Source organism: Ptychodera flava, chromosome 8 (genome assembly GCF_041260155.1).
Source record: "Ptychodera flava strain L36383 chromosome 8, AS_Pfla_20210202, whole genome shotgun sequence".
In the NCBI taxonomy this organism is placed as follows: Eukaryota; Metazoa; Hemichordata; class Enteropneusta; family Ptychoderidae; genus Ptychodera; species Ptychodera flava.
The window spans coordinates 25172403-25190471 of record NC_091935.1 but is presented as its reverse complement, the minus strand read 5'-3'; the positions used below and the strand labels follow the sequence as shown (position 1 = coordinate 25190471).

General features: G+C 38.0%; 2 protein-coding genes across 3 annotated transcripts; both read left to right on the top strand.

The window, feature by feature from the left end:
• The first annotated feature begins 36 nt into the window (after positions 1-36).
• LOC139138870 (cytochrome b-c1 complex subunit 6, mitochondrial-like) lies at positions 37-6042 on the top strand. The gene is made up of 4 exons (XM_070707443.1): positions 37-175; positions 2079-2126; positions 2569-2730; positions 5511-6042. Exons 1-4 carry the CDS (start codon positions 131-133, stop codon positions 5541-5543), a joined length of 288 nt encoding a protein of 95 aa, XP_070563544.1. The 5' UTR covers positions 37-130; the 3' UTR covers positions 5544-6042.
• Positions 6043-8593: 2551 nt separating this feature from the next.
• LOC139138866 (ATP synthase subunit delta, mitochondrial-like) lies at positions 8594-13839 on the top strand. Of its 2 annotated transcripts, none has more exons than XM_070707435.1 (5): positions 8594-8800; positions 11022-11175; positions 12169-12257; positions 12948-13105; positions 13608-13839. In XM_070707435.1, exons 1-4 carry the CDS (start codon positions 8657-8659, stop codon positions 13071-13073), a joined length of 513 nt encoding a protein of 170 aa, XP_070563536.1. In that variant the 5' UTR covers positions 8594-8656; the 3' UTR covers positions 13074-13105; positions 13608-13839. The 2 variants fall into 2 exon arrangements, with proteins under 2 accessions (XP_070563536.1, XP_070563535.1); XM_070707434.1 differs by having other exon boundaries at positions 12948-13109.
• The last annotated feature ends 4230 nt before the right edge of the window (positions 13840-18069 follow it).

The window sequence follows — 18069 nt, the reverse complement described above, 5'->3', positions numbered from 1 at the left end:
AGCAAGTCGAACCGACCTTTAAAACAACAATTTTAATTTGTCAACAGCCGAAGTTGATGGCGGAGAATAACCAATAGAAAACAGTCTTTTTGGTGTCGACATCCGGGCTATTTATTACATACGACAGAAAATGGCGTTGGGAGACGAACGAGAATACGAAAGCGATCCCCCAGAGGTAAGAATTTGTGACGACATTGACATCAAAACGTGTAGTGGTTTGCTTCTGAAGATTGCTGTGTATCTTTTTAAGCCACCTACGAAATTGCATAGGAGAACATTGCGTATTTTTCAGGCAAATCGAAAATGCCGGTCGGCCGCTGAAGTACCATTTTACTACAGACACTACAGGCTGGCGTGTGCGCACGTACGCCGTCCAGTCTTTCATGTTGAATTGTAGAATTGTATATCATTATGGTTTGACGAACAACAATTTCTGACGGCGTTTTACCGTCAAACAAAACAGCCAAACGATGACTTTGTGTTTTTTATACCGTCGTTGCAATGTCCTCGTCACGAGCGCAGATTTCGATCTCCTCTCACATGCAGTATGTTCCTTCCACGTACCTTCAAAATTGTAGTATAATATTTGAAGGCCAAATCCATGGGCCTGTCTTGCCTCGCAAAAGCGAGTCAGTGTGTGACCTCTGTTCAACCACTGAGGTAGCACTACTTCCATGGTTCAACCATGGAGGTTTGCGAGGTTCCGTGGCGTCATACAAGGCTGAAGTATTTTTTTTTACGATTGAGAGAGACTCTCGTTTCCCAGGTAACAATTTTGATATCTGCATTTGCAATTACATTACCAATTATAGGCCTGGAGAATGGTTCATTTTCGTCTCTAATTTTCCCAAGGTCAATTTCAATCGCCTAATATATGATGATAGTACCCGTAATAAGCATTCTTGTCAAGATTTCTCATAGTACTTTAGTAAAACCTGTCTAAACTGAACCGTTCAGGGACTGAGAAAAGTGTTCAGCGTGGAGAGGTGTCCGGTTTATAGAGGTCCTTTTTAACATAGAGTTCTATTGGAATGGAATGGGACTTGGAAATGGGTTCAGTTTAGACAGGTTTTCTTTTTAATCATTTGTCTTTGCCGATAGTTAAAGTTACTTACATTATAACCATGAGACTAAAAAAGAGATCTCAATGAGATAACTGTTGAAACATACGAATATGTGGAACGGAGTCTGGTGAATAAAAACACTGGGAGGGGAAATTGTACAATGGATGTGCGTGACACAACCCTTCATCAGTTGATGAAGGCCAGGGTTGTACTCAAAACCTCCCTTGTTTCAACTTTTTCTTCTAAATGTTTTAATTCACCACTAGCTCACATCACGGCCTGTGCTCACCTTGTTTATCCTTACCCTGTCAGGGTTTTGTCACATATTGAAACATGCACACGTAAGCTGGCACCACAGCATCTCTTTGGTACACTAATCTGTCCGTACTTTGCACATGGCCCATCAACCAAGCATTATGATTTGATAAGAAAGTTGTAACTTACAGAACCTTGTCACCAAATGAGCAGCTCAGCATCAGTTTTGGCAGCATTTATACACTCATGAACATTTTGTGCTTTGACCAGGTGCCTTAGACCTCATTTAGTGTTTAAATGCAAAGTTAATAAACTATGTGGTCATACATGTACACATATGTTGGTAACAGTACAGATATGTTATCCAAGACAGGCTTTTATTCCCATACCTTGATTTATCCTTTATTGTGAACAATTAATAAAAGAATAATACAGGGTGTCCGTGATGTATACATGTACCATATTTCAAATTTTGCCTCCTTGTTTTTGTTATGTTCAGAAGTTTTACAAGCGATGCTTGTTGGTTTAGTTAAAAAGACTAGATACATGTATTAGTAAATTACTATAAGTCAATATTTTTCAATATTTAATACAACAATTTATGTCATAAAACATTGGCGTGCCTTCTCAAAATCAATTGTGATACATGTATGCTCAATCAGAGGTTAAGTTTGCCAAACTTTAAGAAATGAAGTATAACCGTATATTCAGATAAAATTGTTTATGTTTGCTGTGTTCTGTTTTCCTATCCTTGCACAGGAAGAGGAGGAGGAGGAAGAGGAAGACGAGGATGAGGAAGATATTCCTGTGAGTAAAAAATTTATTGTTGTTTTATGAATATGATAACAGGATATATTTTATCTAGCTGTAGATTACTGTGACGTTCTGAAAGTGAAAAGAATTTAAAGTAAAGTTTGACAATAAGGTCAAATGAGAGAATATGATAGGATGAATGATTCACAGATTGCAACACTAACTTACTTTCACACTTTTACCATTCTGTTGTTCTATAATCTATAACATTTATTTTCAAGTCAATGAATATTATAAGAAGGTTCACGTTGATACGAAGAAATGTCTTCATAGTACATCAGGGTAGAAAAGAGGCTGCCATCCAGTTTGCAGCAGTTCTTCTGGTTTGATCATCTGCCAACATTGACAAGAGATAACCATGTACTTCTCATCAACAAATTGTCGTTGTCAAGGAATTTATATGGCAGTGTGTAATACATGTATGTTCTTGCACCAGGATCCAGTGGAAGACATCCGAGAGAAATGCAGTGAACTGTCAGCCTGTGCAAAATTGAAAAATGAATTTGACATCTGCAATGAAAGGGTCAGCAGTCGCAGTAAGACAGAAGAAACATGCACTCAGGAACTATTTGATTTCTTGCACTGTCAAGATGCCTGTGTGAGTTGTAAAACCATTTCTCTTGGCTCCACTTCCTCAATGGAGACTTCTATGTTGTTATTCATAAAGTGATTCTTTCGAAGTTTTCATGGCTTATTTCATCTGATGATAATACCAAGTTTGACACTAAAGTCTTAAAGTATATATGGACTGGTGAGAGTGTGGAATTGCATGCTGTATTAGTCTTTATGGTTTGATGAGATGAAGAGTTCCCCTTGTGTGCATGAAGTGAACAGTTTTGCTAAAATTAATGTCATAGTTATATCAATCAGCATCACACGAGCAGTATTTACCAGAGTTATACCAAATGTGAGAATCACCATCTTGAAATGACCATGTCTATATGTCATTGTCAGACAACTAAGAAAACAGCATCATTTCTAGAACACAGTATATCAAAATCATGTTACCACCCTCCTTCATTGTCACTCTCAAATTATGTGTGTCTGTACCTATGTAATGTGGTTGTAATTGTTCCATCGGATAATTTAATATATTGATTATTTGCTTCCATTATGCCAAGGACTTGACATCTTTCTGTCTTGCCAATGTCCTTGAGTTCCATTAAAAAGCAATTGAGCGAAACAATTGTTAACCCTTAACCTGCCAAGTTCATATTTCACCATCAGTTTTAAAACTAGTGAAGCACAATATGTCCCATTTTGTGCATTTTAACAAAAAATTGAAAATTGAAGACCCCTGAGATCACAGATACTGTAAACATGATTTTTTTGGACAAAAGCTGTTGGAACAGACCAAGGCAAATGGATAAAAATATGTATCAGTTTGGCTCAATACCGCTTTTCACAGAGTCGGTTGATGGGGAAGTGATACTGTCTGGCAGGTAAAGGGTTAGCCAATAATTCTATTGGTACCTTCAACAGAATCAGTTAATTTGTGTGTGTGTGTGTGTGTGTGGTTGTTACCGTTGTGTAATTTTATGAATATGAACAGGGCTTGACAATTTTTTTTCCAGTTCACTTGTCCGTCGGACAAGTGGATTTTCAATTTCACTTGTCCTCTCAAAAATTTTACTTGTCCTCCATTTGTAATAATCAAGACCAAAATGCTTGCGACGAAGTCCGTAGCGGCTTTCAGGGCTTTCTTATCTTGGTAATTTTCGCCGATGTTGACGCCGATTTTTTTCAAAAGTTTACATTGAAGTAGGCCTGCGTACGGTCTGTGTGTTTCCGGCGTCATACGGCCTCCACCACAAGAGGCCGTATAACGCCGGGAACTCACAGACCTGTACGCAGAGCTAACATTGAATTTGAAGGTACATATCATACATCGGCTTCCCGTTTTTGGCAAGCATAAATGCCTTCGTAAAAAGATTGGTCAGTTTCTATCGCTGGTCGTCGTCATTCGGTTCACGCATTGCGAGTGCATGCGATCGGATTGTTGGCAAGTGAAACCGTACTATCGGGCTCAGCGGGACCCAAAAAATTTCCACAATCATTGTCCCCGTCACGATCTCATCTGCGATGCGCCAAACAGTCCAAATGTGGTTGACTAACTCGTGAGACCTTATCGATTTAACGCGAAACATGTTGTATCTGTCAAGAAAAGCATTTCGCTTGGTTTGGTCATGGAGGTAGTCTCTTCCTACCTCCATGCTTTGGCAATGGTGGGGTATTTGAGACACGACGTACTGAACATTTGAAACCGTCATATTTCAACCAAGGCCTCTGTGCTTTCCAAATTCCATTTCGGGAGATAACGTCTACGGCGTTTTTCCTCATCATAATGCTTATGTTTAGATCTTTTGTCAGAAACATCGTTCTAATCATATCACATCGAGTCGTCGATTGTCAGACGATCCCACTCACGCTGGCCCTCGTGGCGCCGTCGTAAATCATCACAATGTCGTTTCTCAGAGTTACACAATCCCCTTTGTCGTAAAATACGTGCCTCTTTATGGCAACAACTTTGCTTGGTTTTTGCGTAGGTCTGCGGAGTGCGGAAATTACGCTCTGGCTCGCGAAAATGCACAATGCCTTGTTTGCATTAGTGGAAATATTACCGTAAAATACTCATATTTACAGCGATCACTCCACAAACTATCTGCCAACAATGTTCGTCTACCTCGCGAGGCCGCATAAATGATTTTGAAGTACTGCACGGTCGATTGCAAATAAGCACTATGGCATTGGGTTTTGCAATTTTTTACCTAATTTGTTGGGGCGGAGCAGTCAGCATACAACAAAGAAATGCTGTTTACGCCAAGTTTTAAGCAACTTTTTAATTGGACGATGAAACAATTTCATGTCGATCATCGAAAAATTGCAACATTGTGTGAGTCGGCAAATGAATCGCAGAAGAACGTCACAATTGTATCTAAAAAAGTCAGTGATTGACATTTATTTTGTGTGAACGACAACGCAAATCGAGCGACACCGCAACTTAGGTTCGCGTTGATTGTGCAAGAAGTTGTATAAACAACTGTCCGGCGGGCGACCAGATTTTATGTTTGACTTGTCCGAACGTAAATTTCACTTGTCCGGGCGTCGGGCGATAGGAATTGTCAAGCCCTGATATCAAGCTGCAAGAGTGTTGTTTTCTGTAAGATGTAAGCATTTTTCTAGAGGTTTTGGTCATTGCTGCTTTGCTTATTGTGCATGCGAGATAATAGGGGACATATTGCATCATATTGTCTTGTGTATTATTGTTTTACTTGAAAATGTTCTAGGGTTTGCTTGCTAGCTTGCTACTGTCGATTGCTTGACCAATGCCCTGTAGGGACTATTATAGTAACTTACCTTATCTGTCTCTTCACACAGGTTTCAAAACAAATCCTGAGCAAACTCAAGTGACAGTACCGGAGGATCGAGGAGAAGGATGTTGACTTTATTTGCGTGTTTGTAATCCGTTTCCAGAGTTCTAGGGTTTTGTTAGAATTTTAATAGGCTTGTGTTCTCACACCGATATTTTTATTATGTGCTGCAGAGAGTTTGAAAGTCATCCCAGGAAGTTAAAATCTGCTGTTATTCATCCAAAGTCTGCCGTTATTCATCTCATCATGATCTGTACTTTATTCTCTCATTTGTGAATGTCATGAGTAGAAATGTCACAAGTTTTCTTCCATCTTCAAACGCACTAACTTTCTGGTATGATTTTACATGACTTCACTATGTTTGACCCCTAGATCACTGTGTTGTGACAAATTTTTACACTTGAAGATAACTTTGTCATGGGCAAGGGTTTCAGGGGTGACATAAGTATAAAAATTGTACATTAATGGAAATTCTGTAACTGTCATATGCATGGAATGTAATGAGCTGGTTAAATAAAATTGAAGACAATTGAATTACATTTGGCATGCCTCTTTGTCTGTTTCATAGTTAATTTCCTTTCATTTTGACTTCTATAGTGTTTAATGAAGGGTGTATTTCAGAATTTCGACAACATTTTATGTATGTTTGTGGTGTTGGGTCGTGTCATGTAGTGCAAATGATGTCTGTAGCAGAATAAGCTCTACCTGATAGTTTTTTGCCATGGTTCAGAAATACAGGGAAATGTTTTTGGATCGCTAGTTCCCCAATGATTTCATTTAATCCAGGTTAACATTTCTGTCCCATTGCTCCTAACAAGACAATGTGATAATTTGATTACCTTGAACTTGGCAAAAATATAAAAGGAAGTTGACATTGTCAGCAGTCTTTGCAACTAGTGCATAGAGGGGTCACTTCATGAATGTACCTCCCATTAGACCTTGATTTTGTAAGCGTTAGGACTGTTACAGGGGATTCACGGCGGCGTTATCCTCAAATGCATTCATTTCCAAAATTTATTGTAGAAGAAATAGATAATTTTTACATGCCTGTACACACGGCCACTGAGTATGGCCAAAGTCGGGGTTTACGTGACCCTTAGACCCTGGAGAGGGGTCTGTGGGTCAACCTTTGCAAATTTAATGTTATCAGTACCCAGCTATGTGAACAATAATGCTATTAAAGGTAGCTTTATGTGAACTGACTGAGTCCTTGTCAAACAGTGGAGAACAAAGACATATGGGTATGCTCACTCCACAGGATCAAGGTTTCTGTTTATCCTGTTCACCCCGATTTACCTATGTGAGCTGGTCAGCAAAGTGCATATCACACATGAAGAAACAAAAATATACCACATACCACAGTGAAACACTGTAACGAGTAATAGCCATTGGGTATAAAAACAAAAATGAGTCAGAAAACATTTGGAATGATTTATGCAATACAGCTCCCCTTATCAAGGTCAAGCTCACTTCAAGACTAATGATCAACTCGTACATTTCATACTAAGAAGCCTAAATAGAAAACTTTCACTCATGTCCAGATTACATACGGAAAGACTACATGTTTCATATACAACCAACATTTCCTGGGACTCTTGCTTATATGCATATAATCAGTTTTGTCCAGGGAGATAGCTTGTCTGAAAACCTACTGTATTTTTTGCAGACATGGAGCAACAAATGAAACTTTTTTATTTCCTGGACACACACATGTGCATTAGGCATGAATAGTCTAAGAAATATTATATTAACATAATTAGGAAATATTAATATTTTAATAAAACTTTGGTATTACATCAGAGTTTAGGTTTCTTTCTTCTCCCCTATACTTTAAAAATCACCGAATGTGTATGAATTATACCTGACCTGACCTTAGTAATCTTTAGTAATCTACAGCTAGTCAAATATAGTCTTTTCATAATCTATTGTGGATGTGCTGTAGACTAGGATGTCCAGTATAATACATATACTTTCAGTGATGTTTCAAGTATTGCAGAGCAGAATGGAAGGTCAACCATGATGTAATGCCAGAATAATTATTTCATGATGTTAATATTTCATATATATGCATTTATATATTTCTTTTTCTGTTCACGCCAAGTGCACCTCTGGACATGCCTTAATATGCATGCAAGATGAACCATAGAACATGGAAAAAAGTCTATGGGTGAACATATTCACAGACAACAGGTTTAAGTTTATGGCTATAGAGGTCAAGTATTCGTAGGGACATTACCAACCTAACCAGCTGGAAGACTTATACTTGATTTGCTGCACTGAACTAGCACTGATGAATTAGACTTTTACATATGTATACTGCTACTATATTATGCACAATGTCATCAGTGACATGTCACAACAGAGTTACTGTTTGTTTGGTTGAGTTTTGGATTTTGTTTTTGTTTGTTTATCCTGGCTTCCCTTGGGTTTCCGTGAGTGATAGAAGAGACAGAGTGAGTGGAAAGAAATGCGAACGAGTATCAGGGCATGTGCTTGCTGCCAACCGATATGCCCACTGGCGCTTCTGAAAGGACAGATAAACGGTTATACCACAGGGAATGGAGTAATCTTGTTGTTGTTGTTGTTGTTGTTATTGTTGTTGTTGTTGTTGATGGTGATGATGATGATGACGATAATAAAAAATATTAAAAAACAATGTGTCATTCCTTGCTGTTGTTTGTCGATGTTGTAGATAATTGTAAAAGAAAACTGTAATCGTGACCAAAAAACGACGTAGGTCGCCCAGCGTCACTCCCGTCCTAGTATACTAGGACGGGAGTGACGTTGGGCGACTTACGTCGTTTTTTGGTCACGATTACAGTTTTCTTTTACAATTATCTACAACATCGACAAACAACATGACACATTGTTTTTTAATATTTTTTATTATCGTCATCATCATCATCACCATCAACAACAACAATAACAACAACAACAACAAGATTACTCCATTCCCTGTGGTTATACCGTGCCTCGTTGAAACACGAAAAAAGTCTATTCTGTCGCCTGATCACGATCGTACAGAAGCTCGCTCGGGCTGGCTTCGTGAAATGTACTCACATGGTGCCCTCAACGTCGATAAAACAGGAGGTCACCGAAAAGGACAGTGGGATTGGTCGTGTGGCAGCCATTTTGTAGATACTCGCCGGCAAGATGTCTCTTCTCAGAAGTTTCAGTAGACTAACTGGTGCGGTAAGAAACTTTCGGTACGCAACGGCGGTACAGCCGGTCAGGAAGTATGCCGAGGAAGCTGTAGCACCGTCGCAAATGGCATTTACTTTTGGAACACCGACAGATGTAAGTTGTACCATTTATCAATAGTGTCAATGCATTTGAGCGTCGACAGATCAAGTTCTCGTGGTCTGCTAAACTGCACCATGCTAAACTTGCGTAAAATGTGGTACCGTTATATTCACACACGAATCAACGTGTTTTTTACCTCTTTTAGTGCTTAGAGGGAACTTGGATTGTCACTACCGCTCTTTGTGTGTTTTCTAGGGACGAGATTACTCGTATTCTGTACTGTTACGGCTGCCCCAGGTCATCTCAGGGCAGATCGTCCATGTAGCCGACACGAACACGAAGTGTCTGTTACCGGCTACCAAAAACTATGAAAAATAGTAAAGAATGAGCTACAAAATAACTATCAGTTTTAAGTTGCAGGTAGAATTAACCGCATATCATTGCATCTCATTGTCGGCTACACGGACTGTGTGCCCATCTCAGCCCATGGGCAGCCTAGCCGCATCAATCAATCCAGTCCCATAATTTCCCCCTGTGGTTTTGTGTGACGGGACACCAACAAAATGAAAGTTGTTCTTTCAGGATACAGAACTGCAGCAATCACCAGCATAGCATTAGCAGTCCATCGTGTCTCACTGGAGACAGATAGTACTACTACTGTATCATGGAGGTAGCACAGTTCTACCTCCATGGTTAGCTGCAAAATTGTAGCGCTACGGTGAGGCGGTCGGTGATTTTTGGTTTTCGCGACTTCGCTCACCAGTAGCGCTACAAGGCCGATGGCCCTGGGGAGTATCATATAAGCGCACCCCACTCGACCAGGCGTGTTGATGTGGAATGCAACATATTTACTGCATTTGGTCGTACCGATTTATCACTACTGAAGACTAAACAGTATACTGCACTAACTTTGTCATTTATGGGGTTTGAAATTTGTTCAAACTCGACGATCACGTTCCGAAACATTTCTGGGAGCCGTCAATACCAACTTCCGGTAATGGCGGCTCCCACAAACATCGACGCCCTACGCTCAATGTTTTCAGAACGCGATCGTCGTATTTGAGGATAGTCTACATCAAGCATTAACTGCAATACAAAAAAGTCAAATGGCTTTACCAGACCTGGTAACTATAGAAACCAGTCAGTACATGGTTCACACGGCCCGCTTACTCCCCGGATGTTCCTATTCAAATCAATGTGCTGATTTTCACTCACATCGAGGCATGTAATAATATCAATAATATCATACCAGTATATTGATGGTGCAAATACAGCGATCTGATCGGTTGAGATTTGAAAAGAAGCATGGTATATTCACGATATACCACGGTTGGCACATGCGCGAGCTTTCAGCTAGAGCAAACATCCTTTTCTGACGTTCCATGCCAGAATTTTAATATACTGTTATGATATATTATATTACCATGCCCTGACTGTCGCATTTTGATTGGTCGAGCTGAACCACGTGACTGACCACAAATACACAGTAATGCTCTGTTTACGTGCCCGTGAATATGAATAATAAGATTAACAACTCAAAGTATCATAACTTTACAGCTCAAACGTAAATCGTAATCAATCACAAAATAAAATGGAGCACTTGTGGGCCAAGTTGAGATACTTTTTTCTGAAAATATTTCCGGATTTGCCAACTTTTTACAGCGCACGTGACATTTTGTCGCGTATTGCTCAGTTCTGGGGCCCAGTTGTCGTTCACTCCGGAAATTTTCGCAAATTTTGACAGTTTTCTTCGGTTCGTTGATAATATAATGGAAATAACAGACTCCACTCTGACCATTAATGTTTATTTATGGGCGCGGGCTCGAGGAAAGCCGAATTAACGGGCTCGGCAAGCCTCCCCCATTAATTTTTGGCTTTCCTCTTGCCCTTGCCCATAAATAAACATTAACGGTCAGTGCGTCGCCCGTTATTTCTTTAATAGCAATAAATCACACCTAGAGATGGTATACCATTTGATTTTAACCAGTTCACTTCATATATGCACTGGCTATCGCTCATGCATATATGTCGTGAACTGGTCAAAATCTCGTGGTATACAGTCACTGGGTGTGCTTTATTGCTTAAATATTTCCTTATACTTGTATAGATTCTCATTTTTGTCAAATCTGTTAGACAAACTTGAGAGCGTCGAAACAAAAACGTTAGACTCTTGCTGTACCAATGCAGAAGGTAGAAGTCATACTCTAGGTGCAAAACCACTTACTCATGCTTCCAAATTGTTGTAGACACTGACTTTGGTCCTTTCTCTCTGCAGACGTTTTACAGTAATGCAGAAGTGAAGCAAGTTGATGTTCCTTCCACGACTGGTAATTTTGGCATCCTTGCCCAGCATGTCCCAGTGTTATCAGTGCTCAGGCCAGGTGTTGTCATAGTTTATGAAAATGACGGCACTCAAAATAAATATTTCGGTAAGTATTTGTTGACAACAAGGACAGAAGATTAATTTAAAGAAACACAGGTTTCAACACAAAGCACACAAGTCTAAATGTGCATTACATAGTAAATATCTCTCGCCATGGTGAATAACTATGGAGTTTTTGTCAGAAAAATGACTCCATTTGGAAGGGTTATTTGAAAGATACCAGTGTAATGAAAAGCAGTGAAACATCTTGACTGCTCTGCTATTTGTGAATCATAATCTTTTCAATAGCTCTGGAGGTTTCACCTCGTTGTTTTGTTAAAAATCAAAAATTTATTTTTTAATTCTGTTTAAACAGGGTAGAGTAACAATTTCAGATTAAGTGGTAAAATTTAGGTTATTTTTCTTATGTAAATGATGACTCCTGGTATTTATACTGAGTGACAAGAATTCAAAGACATCCTTTGGTGACGGAGGTGTCGAAGAACAGTTTCAGGTTAAATTTGCAGGTTCAGAAAAAGAAATACTACAATAATCAGAGTTTCTGAAAGCTGCACATCACATGACTTTTGTTTCATTTGATAGATACTCAATTGATAGCATGACTCTATGTATTTGTTTCTCATCATCGGCCTCTGCAAAAAAATTTTTTTGTCATTTTGTTAAAGAATCCATACTTCACGGAGCATTGTTTGGGTGTAAAAGGGTACTTTTTACTGTGTTTCAGCTTGTGCTCTTTTAACATCCACTATTGTTCTGAGCAGGCTAAGCTTACTTTTGAAAGTATTTCAAGTAAGTCATACCAGGTAATAGATAAGATTGGGTAAAATCAAGCTTTTGCTCCTGTCTTCCACATGATATTGAACTCTCAACCAAGATACTACCAGTCTGCAAAGCATATACGTACCTTTCACATATAATCTGCGTTGATGATTTGTTTAGAATTGAATTCAAAGTAGAGAAAAGGTTTTGATGTGTAATTTGAGCCATGTGGTATTTTGTTTGCGATGTAATCATTTACAAATCTGTTACCATTTCACAGTCAGTAGCGGTACCATCACGGTCAATGCAGACTCCTCTGTTCAAGTGTTAGCCGAAGAAGCTGTTCCTGTTGACCAAATTGACAAACAAGTGAGTGCTGAAATCAGTGCAATATGCTTCTTCAAAATCATGGTTTTCAGTTTCTTGCTGGGTTTCAATGTATATTGCTCTATTGAAATGAAACAGGGATTTGGGTTTTCAAATGATTTGAACATATCAAGACTTGTCTGAACTTTTGTTTGTTAAAACTGATATTAGTGGAAAAAGCAATGCAAAAACCAGAAAGTAGGAATGGAATTTCTTTTTGTCCTTTGAATTGATAGCACATTTGACCCTTTTTTTCAGTGATTCTTTTCATGATTGCCATAACTGATTCTTCTATACGGTACTATGTGTACAATTGTCACTAAGCGAAACCATGATGTAGGGACAAGCACAGATGATTTGAACTCAAAAATTACATTTTTAGGCATGAAAATCTGCTCTGAGTAGAAAAGTCAGTTGTCTTTTTTCTTTTCAAAAAGAACATCTTTGATGATGTTGCATTTCCTGGAGTAGACAATTATCATGTTTAGCTTCTCATATGCAGTGAACTGGGTTTTTTAACATTTCCTTGAATACCTGGCCCTTTTGGGGAAGATTTTCACCAAATTGACAAAAAACCATGGTTTAGCCCAAACCACTTGTTATAAAGGCTGATTCAAGACCTTTTTACAGGGACATTGGGGTGAACAGGTTTAATAGGAAGCTAACCAGTGATGTACATGCATCCCCTTTCAGGCAGCAGAGCAAGGTCTTTCACAGGCACAACAGGAAATGATGTCAGCCACCGATGACATGAAGAAAGCAGAAGCACAGATTTCACTGGAGGTCCACGAAGCCCTAGTGAAGGCGTTAGAAAAATAGAATTATTCCTCTACTTTATATCAAACGTGCATGTAGGTGAGAACACTATGGCTTTCAGAATATCGTGCTGTATATATGAGAGCTTGAAATTAGCCATCTGTATAATTGTCATTCTTATAATCGGATGAGCACAATCTAAAACTCCAGCCATGAAGAACTGATCATCTGTTTTGAGAAAAGTGCAGGAAAACTGCCATTCATGTGTCTCTTCAATTGGGAGGAATTTAATCCTTCAAATTCTTGAATAACCTCACTCTTTTCATATTGGCAAAGTTAGACTTAGATAGAAATTAGACAGGAGGCCTCGAGTCAAGTGGAGGTCTAAGAGTGTCTTTTCTCTTGCACTTGTATTCAGGGCCAACACCATCAATGCAAATGGGAGATTTTGCATTTGGTCTTATGTTGAATGGTTTCATGAAACTTGTCAACCAAAGACAAAGATGTGCCTGAGATAGCTTATTCTGCAAAGATTTTTTTTTGAAAAAGAATTCATTAGCATTTGGTAATATCTTTACTGTCATGTTTTTATTGCAGGAGTGGTCTGAGAACTACCCCAGCCATATGTTTGTTGTCAAATGGGGTGGTGTTCATCTGTAATTGAGTGAAGTAGGACAACTTAACACAAAGTGTGTGGTTTTTTTTGTGTACAAAATCTCATCACACATATGATATCATCAAGTAAAATTATTGGTTTTGGAAATGTTAATTTGCATATTTCAGATTGAAACTGAAATAAATTTCTCCTTTAGTCTTATTTGACAAAAAATGCCGTGTTTTTGCCTTTTATCTGAGTCTTGTGCCTACCATAAAATCAACATTACTACAGAAATTATCACAATTCACTATAGGGATGGCTTGGAAAGTAGAAATTACTTATAAAGTTTGAATAGCTGAAAGTTTGCTGGAAATTGCAAAAATTATTGATAACTTGCAGTGTTACTGAGACTGCCGACTGCCGTGAAAAGCCCTCCACAGCATAGTTTAATGAATTGCGAGTTGAATATGTGCATGATAGGGAAACCTTTATATTCAGAGCTGTGAATGTGATATGCAGTGTGTGTAAGGCCTGCTGAGTAGCATTGTCGTGATGATACATGTAGCTGCCTGAAAGTGACCTATCATTGTTGTAATTTCAAGTAAGCTTTTCAATCTTCCAGCCATCTGAATGGCGAATTGTAATGTTTCTTCAGTAAGTACACCTAACGATCTGGTCTACCCATTGGAGATGTGGATGGACCCTTGAGGATGATTTTCAAGAGGTGATGCAAGTTGTGTCTATGCTATCGGAGATCATTCTTTAGATGGTCAGCACCTTGTAATGCTACCGAAAACACATTTTAGTGTATTCTATTCAGGACAAGTCTTTTTAACTACTGTAGACTATAATCTATAAAAGCTATTGGGATGGGTCTGTTGGCGTCAGTCTGTTTGTATGTCAATTCGTGTGCATTTCCGTCCACTCAAATATTTCAAGAACCGCAGTACTTAAACTATATTTGTTATGTGGATGTTATTACAAGTAACCATCTGTTAACCATTTTTGATATTGTTTAAAATATGCAAATTAGCTCAGAAAAAGCTGTTTTTGGTAACAATCTTCATAAAATTGTCAGACAGCTTTGATAATTGGTACAGGTCCGAAGGGATAACCTAACTTAGATTTTTTCAAATTGTGATGAAATATGCAAATTTGTATTTTTAAGGCAATTATTGTCATTTTAGTCTAAAAATCTTTAAAAGTCTTCAAAAAACTGCTGGTCAGACAGCTTGAATATTTGGGATATAGGTCCCTAGGGATGACCTTTTTCAGATTTGTTCAAATTGTGATGAAATATGCAAATTCTTATTTGTCACTTTCGGTAAACAAATTCTTTTCACAAAACCATTTGTCTTGTTGCTTTGATATTTGTTTACAGGTTCATAGGAATGATCAAATTATGATTAAATCTACAATTGTGTAGTTTTGGGGCAATTTTTGCCATTTTTGGTCAAAAAATTTGTTTCTCAAAAACTACTAATCAAATAGCTGTGATATTTGGTATACAGGTTCCCAGGGGTTATCTTTGTGTGATATATTGAAATTGTGATGAAATCTTAACTGCCTGTATAAGTATACAGCCAGTGTGAGAGACGGATGGCAAAGACACTATAGGCATAGATGGCAGTTTTCTTTGCTTGCTATTATTATTATTATTATTATTATTATTATTAATCTTTATTTAAACTTGATAACTCCATAGGTGAAACACCTCTTTTCATGGAGATCGAATAGACAAAAGAAAATCATATTATACTTTACAGCACAAACATGAACACACAATAAACACAGAAGTACAAATGTAAAAAAAAAAACTATGAAAAAGGCATCAGACAAGTAAGTATTATATAAAAAGTTGTTGCAAGCTTTCTTAAAACTAGTCAGTGACTCGGAGTCCCTCATTGATTTTGGGAGATTGTTATGTTCATCCACACCCGCAACTGACAAGGTGTTCTGATAAAGAAGTGTACATGCTTTGGGAACTTTAAGGAGGTTCTGAGTGGAAGAACGAAGTGATCTGGAAGGGATATAATTATTAAAAAACTAGTTATGTAGTCAGGGGTTAAATTGAGAGTTACTCTGTGAATTTGGGCCATACGGTTACAACAGAGTTTCAAATTAAGGTGAAGGACGACGAATTCGGACGCGCACACGCTTTAGAACGTTTCTGCGCAGATTTAACTCCAGCCTGCCGCAAATTGGTTATTTTGTAGCGCATGTATTTAACATCACCTGTCATTGTTGAAATTGTGCTTTTACCTAATTTTTTGACCCAGTGTCTTCGAAATACATGTGACCTATAACCTTGTCATATTTTGACCCCCTAGGAAGCTGGTTTTTATTCAATATGAGCGAAAAATTAACATTTCTCTCCCATTTATATGGCGCAAATTACCCATTCACCTGGAGATATTGTAAAAAGTAGCGTGGTGACACCCTTTTATTAAAAGTGTAAACTAAATGGTATTATTTCAGGAGTTTATTCGCCAAGTTTGGTCAAAATGACACCATTCAAAGCGACAGGAAGAAAGTTCGAAAATTATGTAGTGATATAATTTCGATATCGTCATTTTGTAATCGATGTTTATGTTAAAATTTCTTCACAAACATCATAAAAAACTATACATTCGATAGATATGGATCTTAAGTCTTGGTATTTATTAAAATTAACTCATTTGCTAAGCGTTTTATGATTGCTTTCTTTAGTTTAAGTGATTTATATCATTTTTATTTATTTCTAACGACGCCATTTTAACGTCCGTTTCCATGGAAACAAGCGTGGTGACCCCCATTTTTATTCCATTTTTGCACTTGCACAACTTCCAAGAATATTTGTGCAAAGTTTCAAGAAAATGACACCATAACTTAATTTTGACGTAATTCGTAGTACTTCACCTTAATAGGCAGCCAATGAAGCTGAGTATACATTTGAAAAGTGGAAAGAGGCGGACAATGTCGAGAATAAGTCTCATTGCACGTCTCTGTAGACGCTCCAATGCATAGATATTGCTACTGGAAGTAAAGCTCCAAACATTAGAACAGTAATGTCTGTGCATATAGGGGTCCGTAAGTATGAGCCAAATTGAAACAATTCTTCTGCCATGACAATACACTTGTATTGCCAAAGCACCTCTGCACTCATTACTATTATGCTATGTGTGTCCTCTATACCATCAACGTCTATAGTAGCTTCAGGGACATTTGCCCTATGTTTTTTTAACCTTTTCATTGTAATGTTTGGTACATACAACATTCCTGACATGTTTGGCAAATTTGCAATGATGAGGGATCCCAGTGTGAAAATACTACGAGAGCAGTGAAGGGGAGAGTTGATAGATAATCAGCATGTGAACAACACGCTCCAGCAGAGAAGAGTTGAATCCTGTTATGGTCAGTGACAGTTTCTGTCAGCGAGAGGACGAGTGACACGCAATTCTCGGAAGATTGCAGATATCTTGTTAGAACATAGAGGTCAATCAAATCAATCAGATAAGGAGGTGCATCAGGTCTTTAAAAGTAGTCAAAATTTGAAATGTATTCAGGCTTCAACAGGTAACCAATGTAAATCGATTAAAAACATACCATCTGTGGTATTCTGAACGGACTGCAAATGATTTTTTTTGTCCTTTTGTAATACTGTATAACATCCTATTGCAATAATCAAGTTTGGAAGTCACGAACGTGTGGATGAGTTTCTCGGTAGTAGATTTGTCAGTCAGTTTGTGAATTTTACTTCTTCTTGTCAAAAAAGTGCATTCCTATGTAACTGATGATATGATCACACATGAAGCTATCCCTGTTTATATTACCACTAAGATTTGGATTGACAGGAGAGGAGTGGTGTTAAGTTCACCGATTCTGCAACCGAAGGGCAAATTCTGTTCCATCAGTTCTACTCTCAAACTTTTACAATTCTTTTCCACTTGTATGGTTTCATTTTAAAGCTCTTGGAGTAAGAATCACTTCACCGTCTTAGTTTTTTGAAAATCAAAATTTTTATTTTTCCCCATAGAGTTAAAGCCCCTGTAGCTCTAACTCTTGAAATTCATCAACCTGAAAAAGGCTTTCTATTTTCTTTGGTTTTCTTTAGATTCTACAGATTAGAAGGATATAGTCTTTTACCACTGAAAAATTGGACTAGTAAATTTAAATTTCAACCATTATTTTGACTACCCGCCATTTTTAAAACTTGGTAATATTACAAAGAAAACATAGCATATGGTGTCCCAGTGGAAAACATTCAGCACTATGCATTATATTGAACTACTCTGTTGTTTCTGTGAAGATTCCAATGCATATATGCACTGCTTACCGTGTTTTTGCTTTATTAGCATGAGGGCGCCATTTTATGTTAGGGCAAACATTTATTATTGATCTTGCTCAAAATTGCACATGTAGTCACAGTTGACAGTTTATTCTACCTGTATAAACACCCCTCAATGAGTACATTCCCATGAT

Coding starts and splice junctions, on each gene's coding strand:
- LOC139138870 (XM_070707443.1), top strand. CDS start 131: ATGGCGTTGGGAGACGAACGAGAATACGAAAGCGATCCCCCAGAG. Junction 176..2,078: donor ACGAAAGCGATCCCCCAGAG/GTAAGAATTTGT, acceptor ATCCTTGCACAG/GAAGAGGAGGAGGAGGAAGA. Junction 2,731..5,510: donor TGCACTGTCAAGATGCCTGT/GTGAGTTGTAAA, acceptor CTCTTCACACAG/GTTTCAAAACAAATCCTGAG.
- LOC139138866 (XM_070707435.1), top strand. CDS start 8,657: ATGTCTCTTCTCAGAAGTTTCAGTAGACTAACTGGTGCGGTAAGAAAC. Junction 11,176..12,168: donor CACTCAAAATAAATATTTCG/GTAAGTATTTGT, acceptor ACCATTTCACAG/TCAGTAGCGGTACCATCACG. Junction 12,258..12,947: donor TTGACCAAATTGACAAACAA/GTGAGTGCTGAA, acceptor ATCCCCTTTCAG/GCAGCAGAGCAAGGTCTTTC.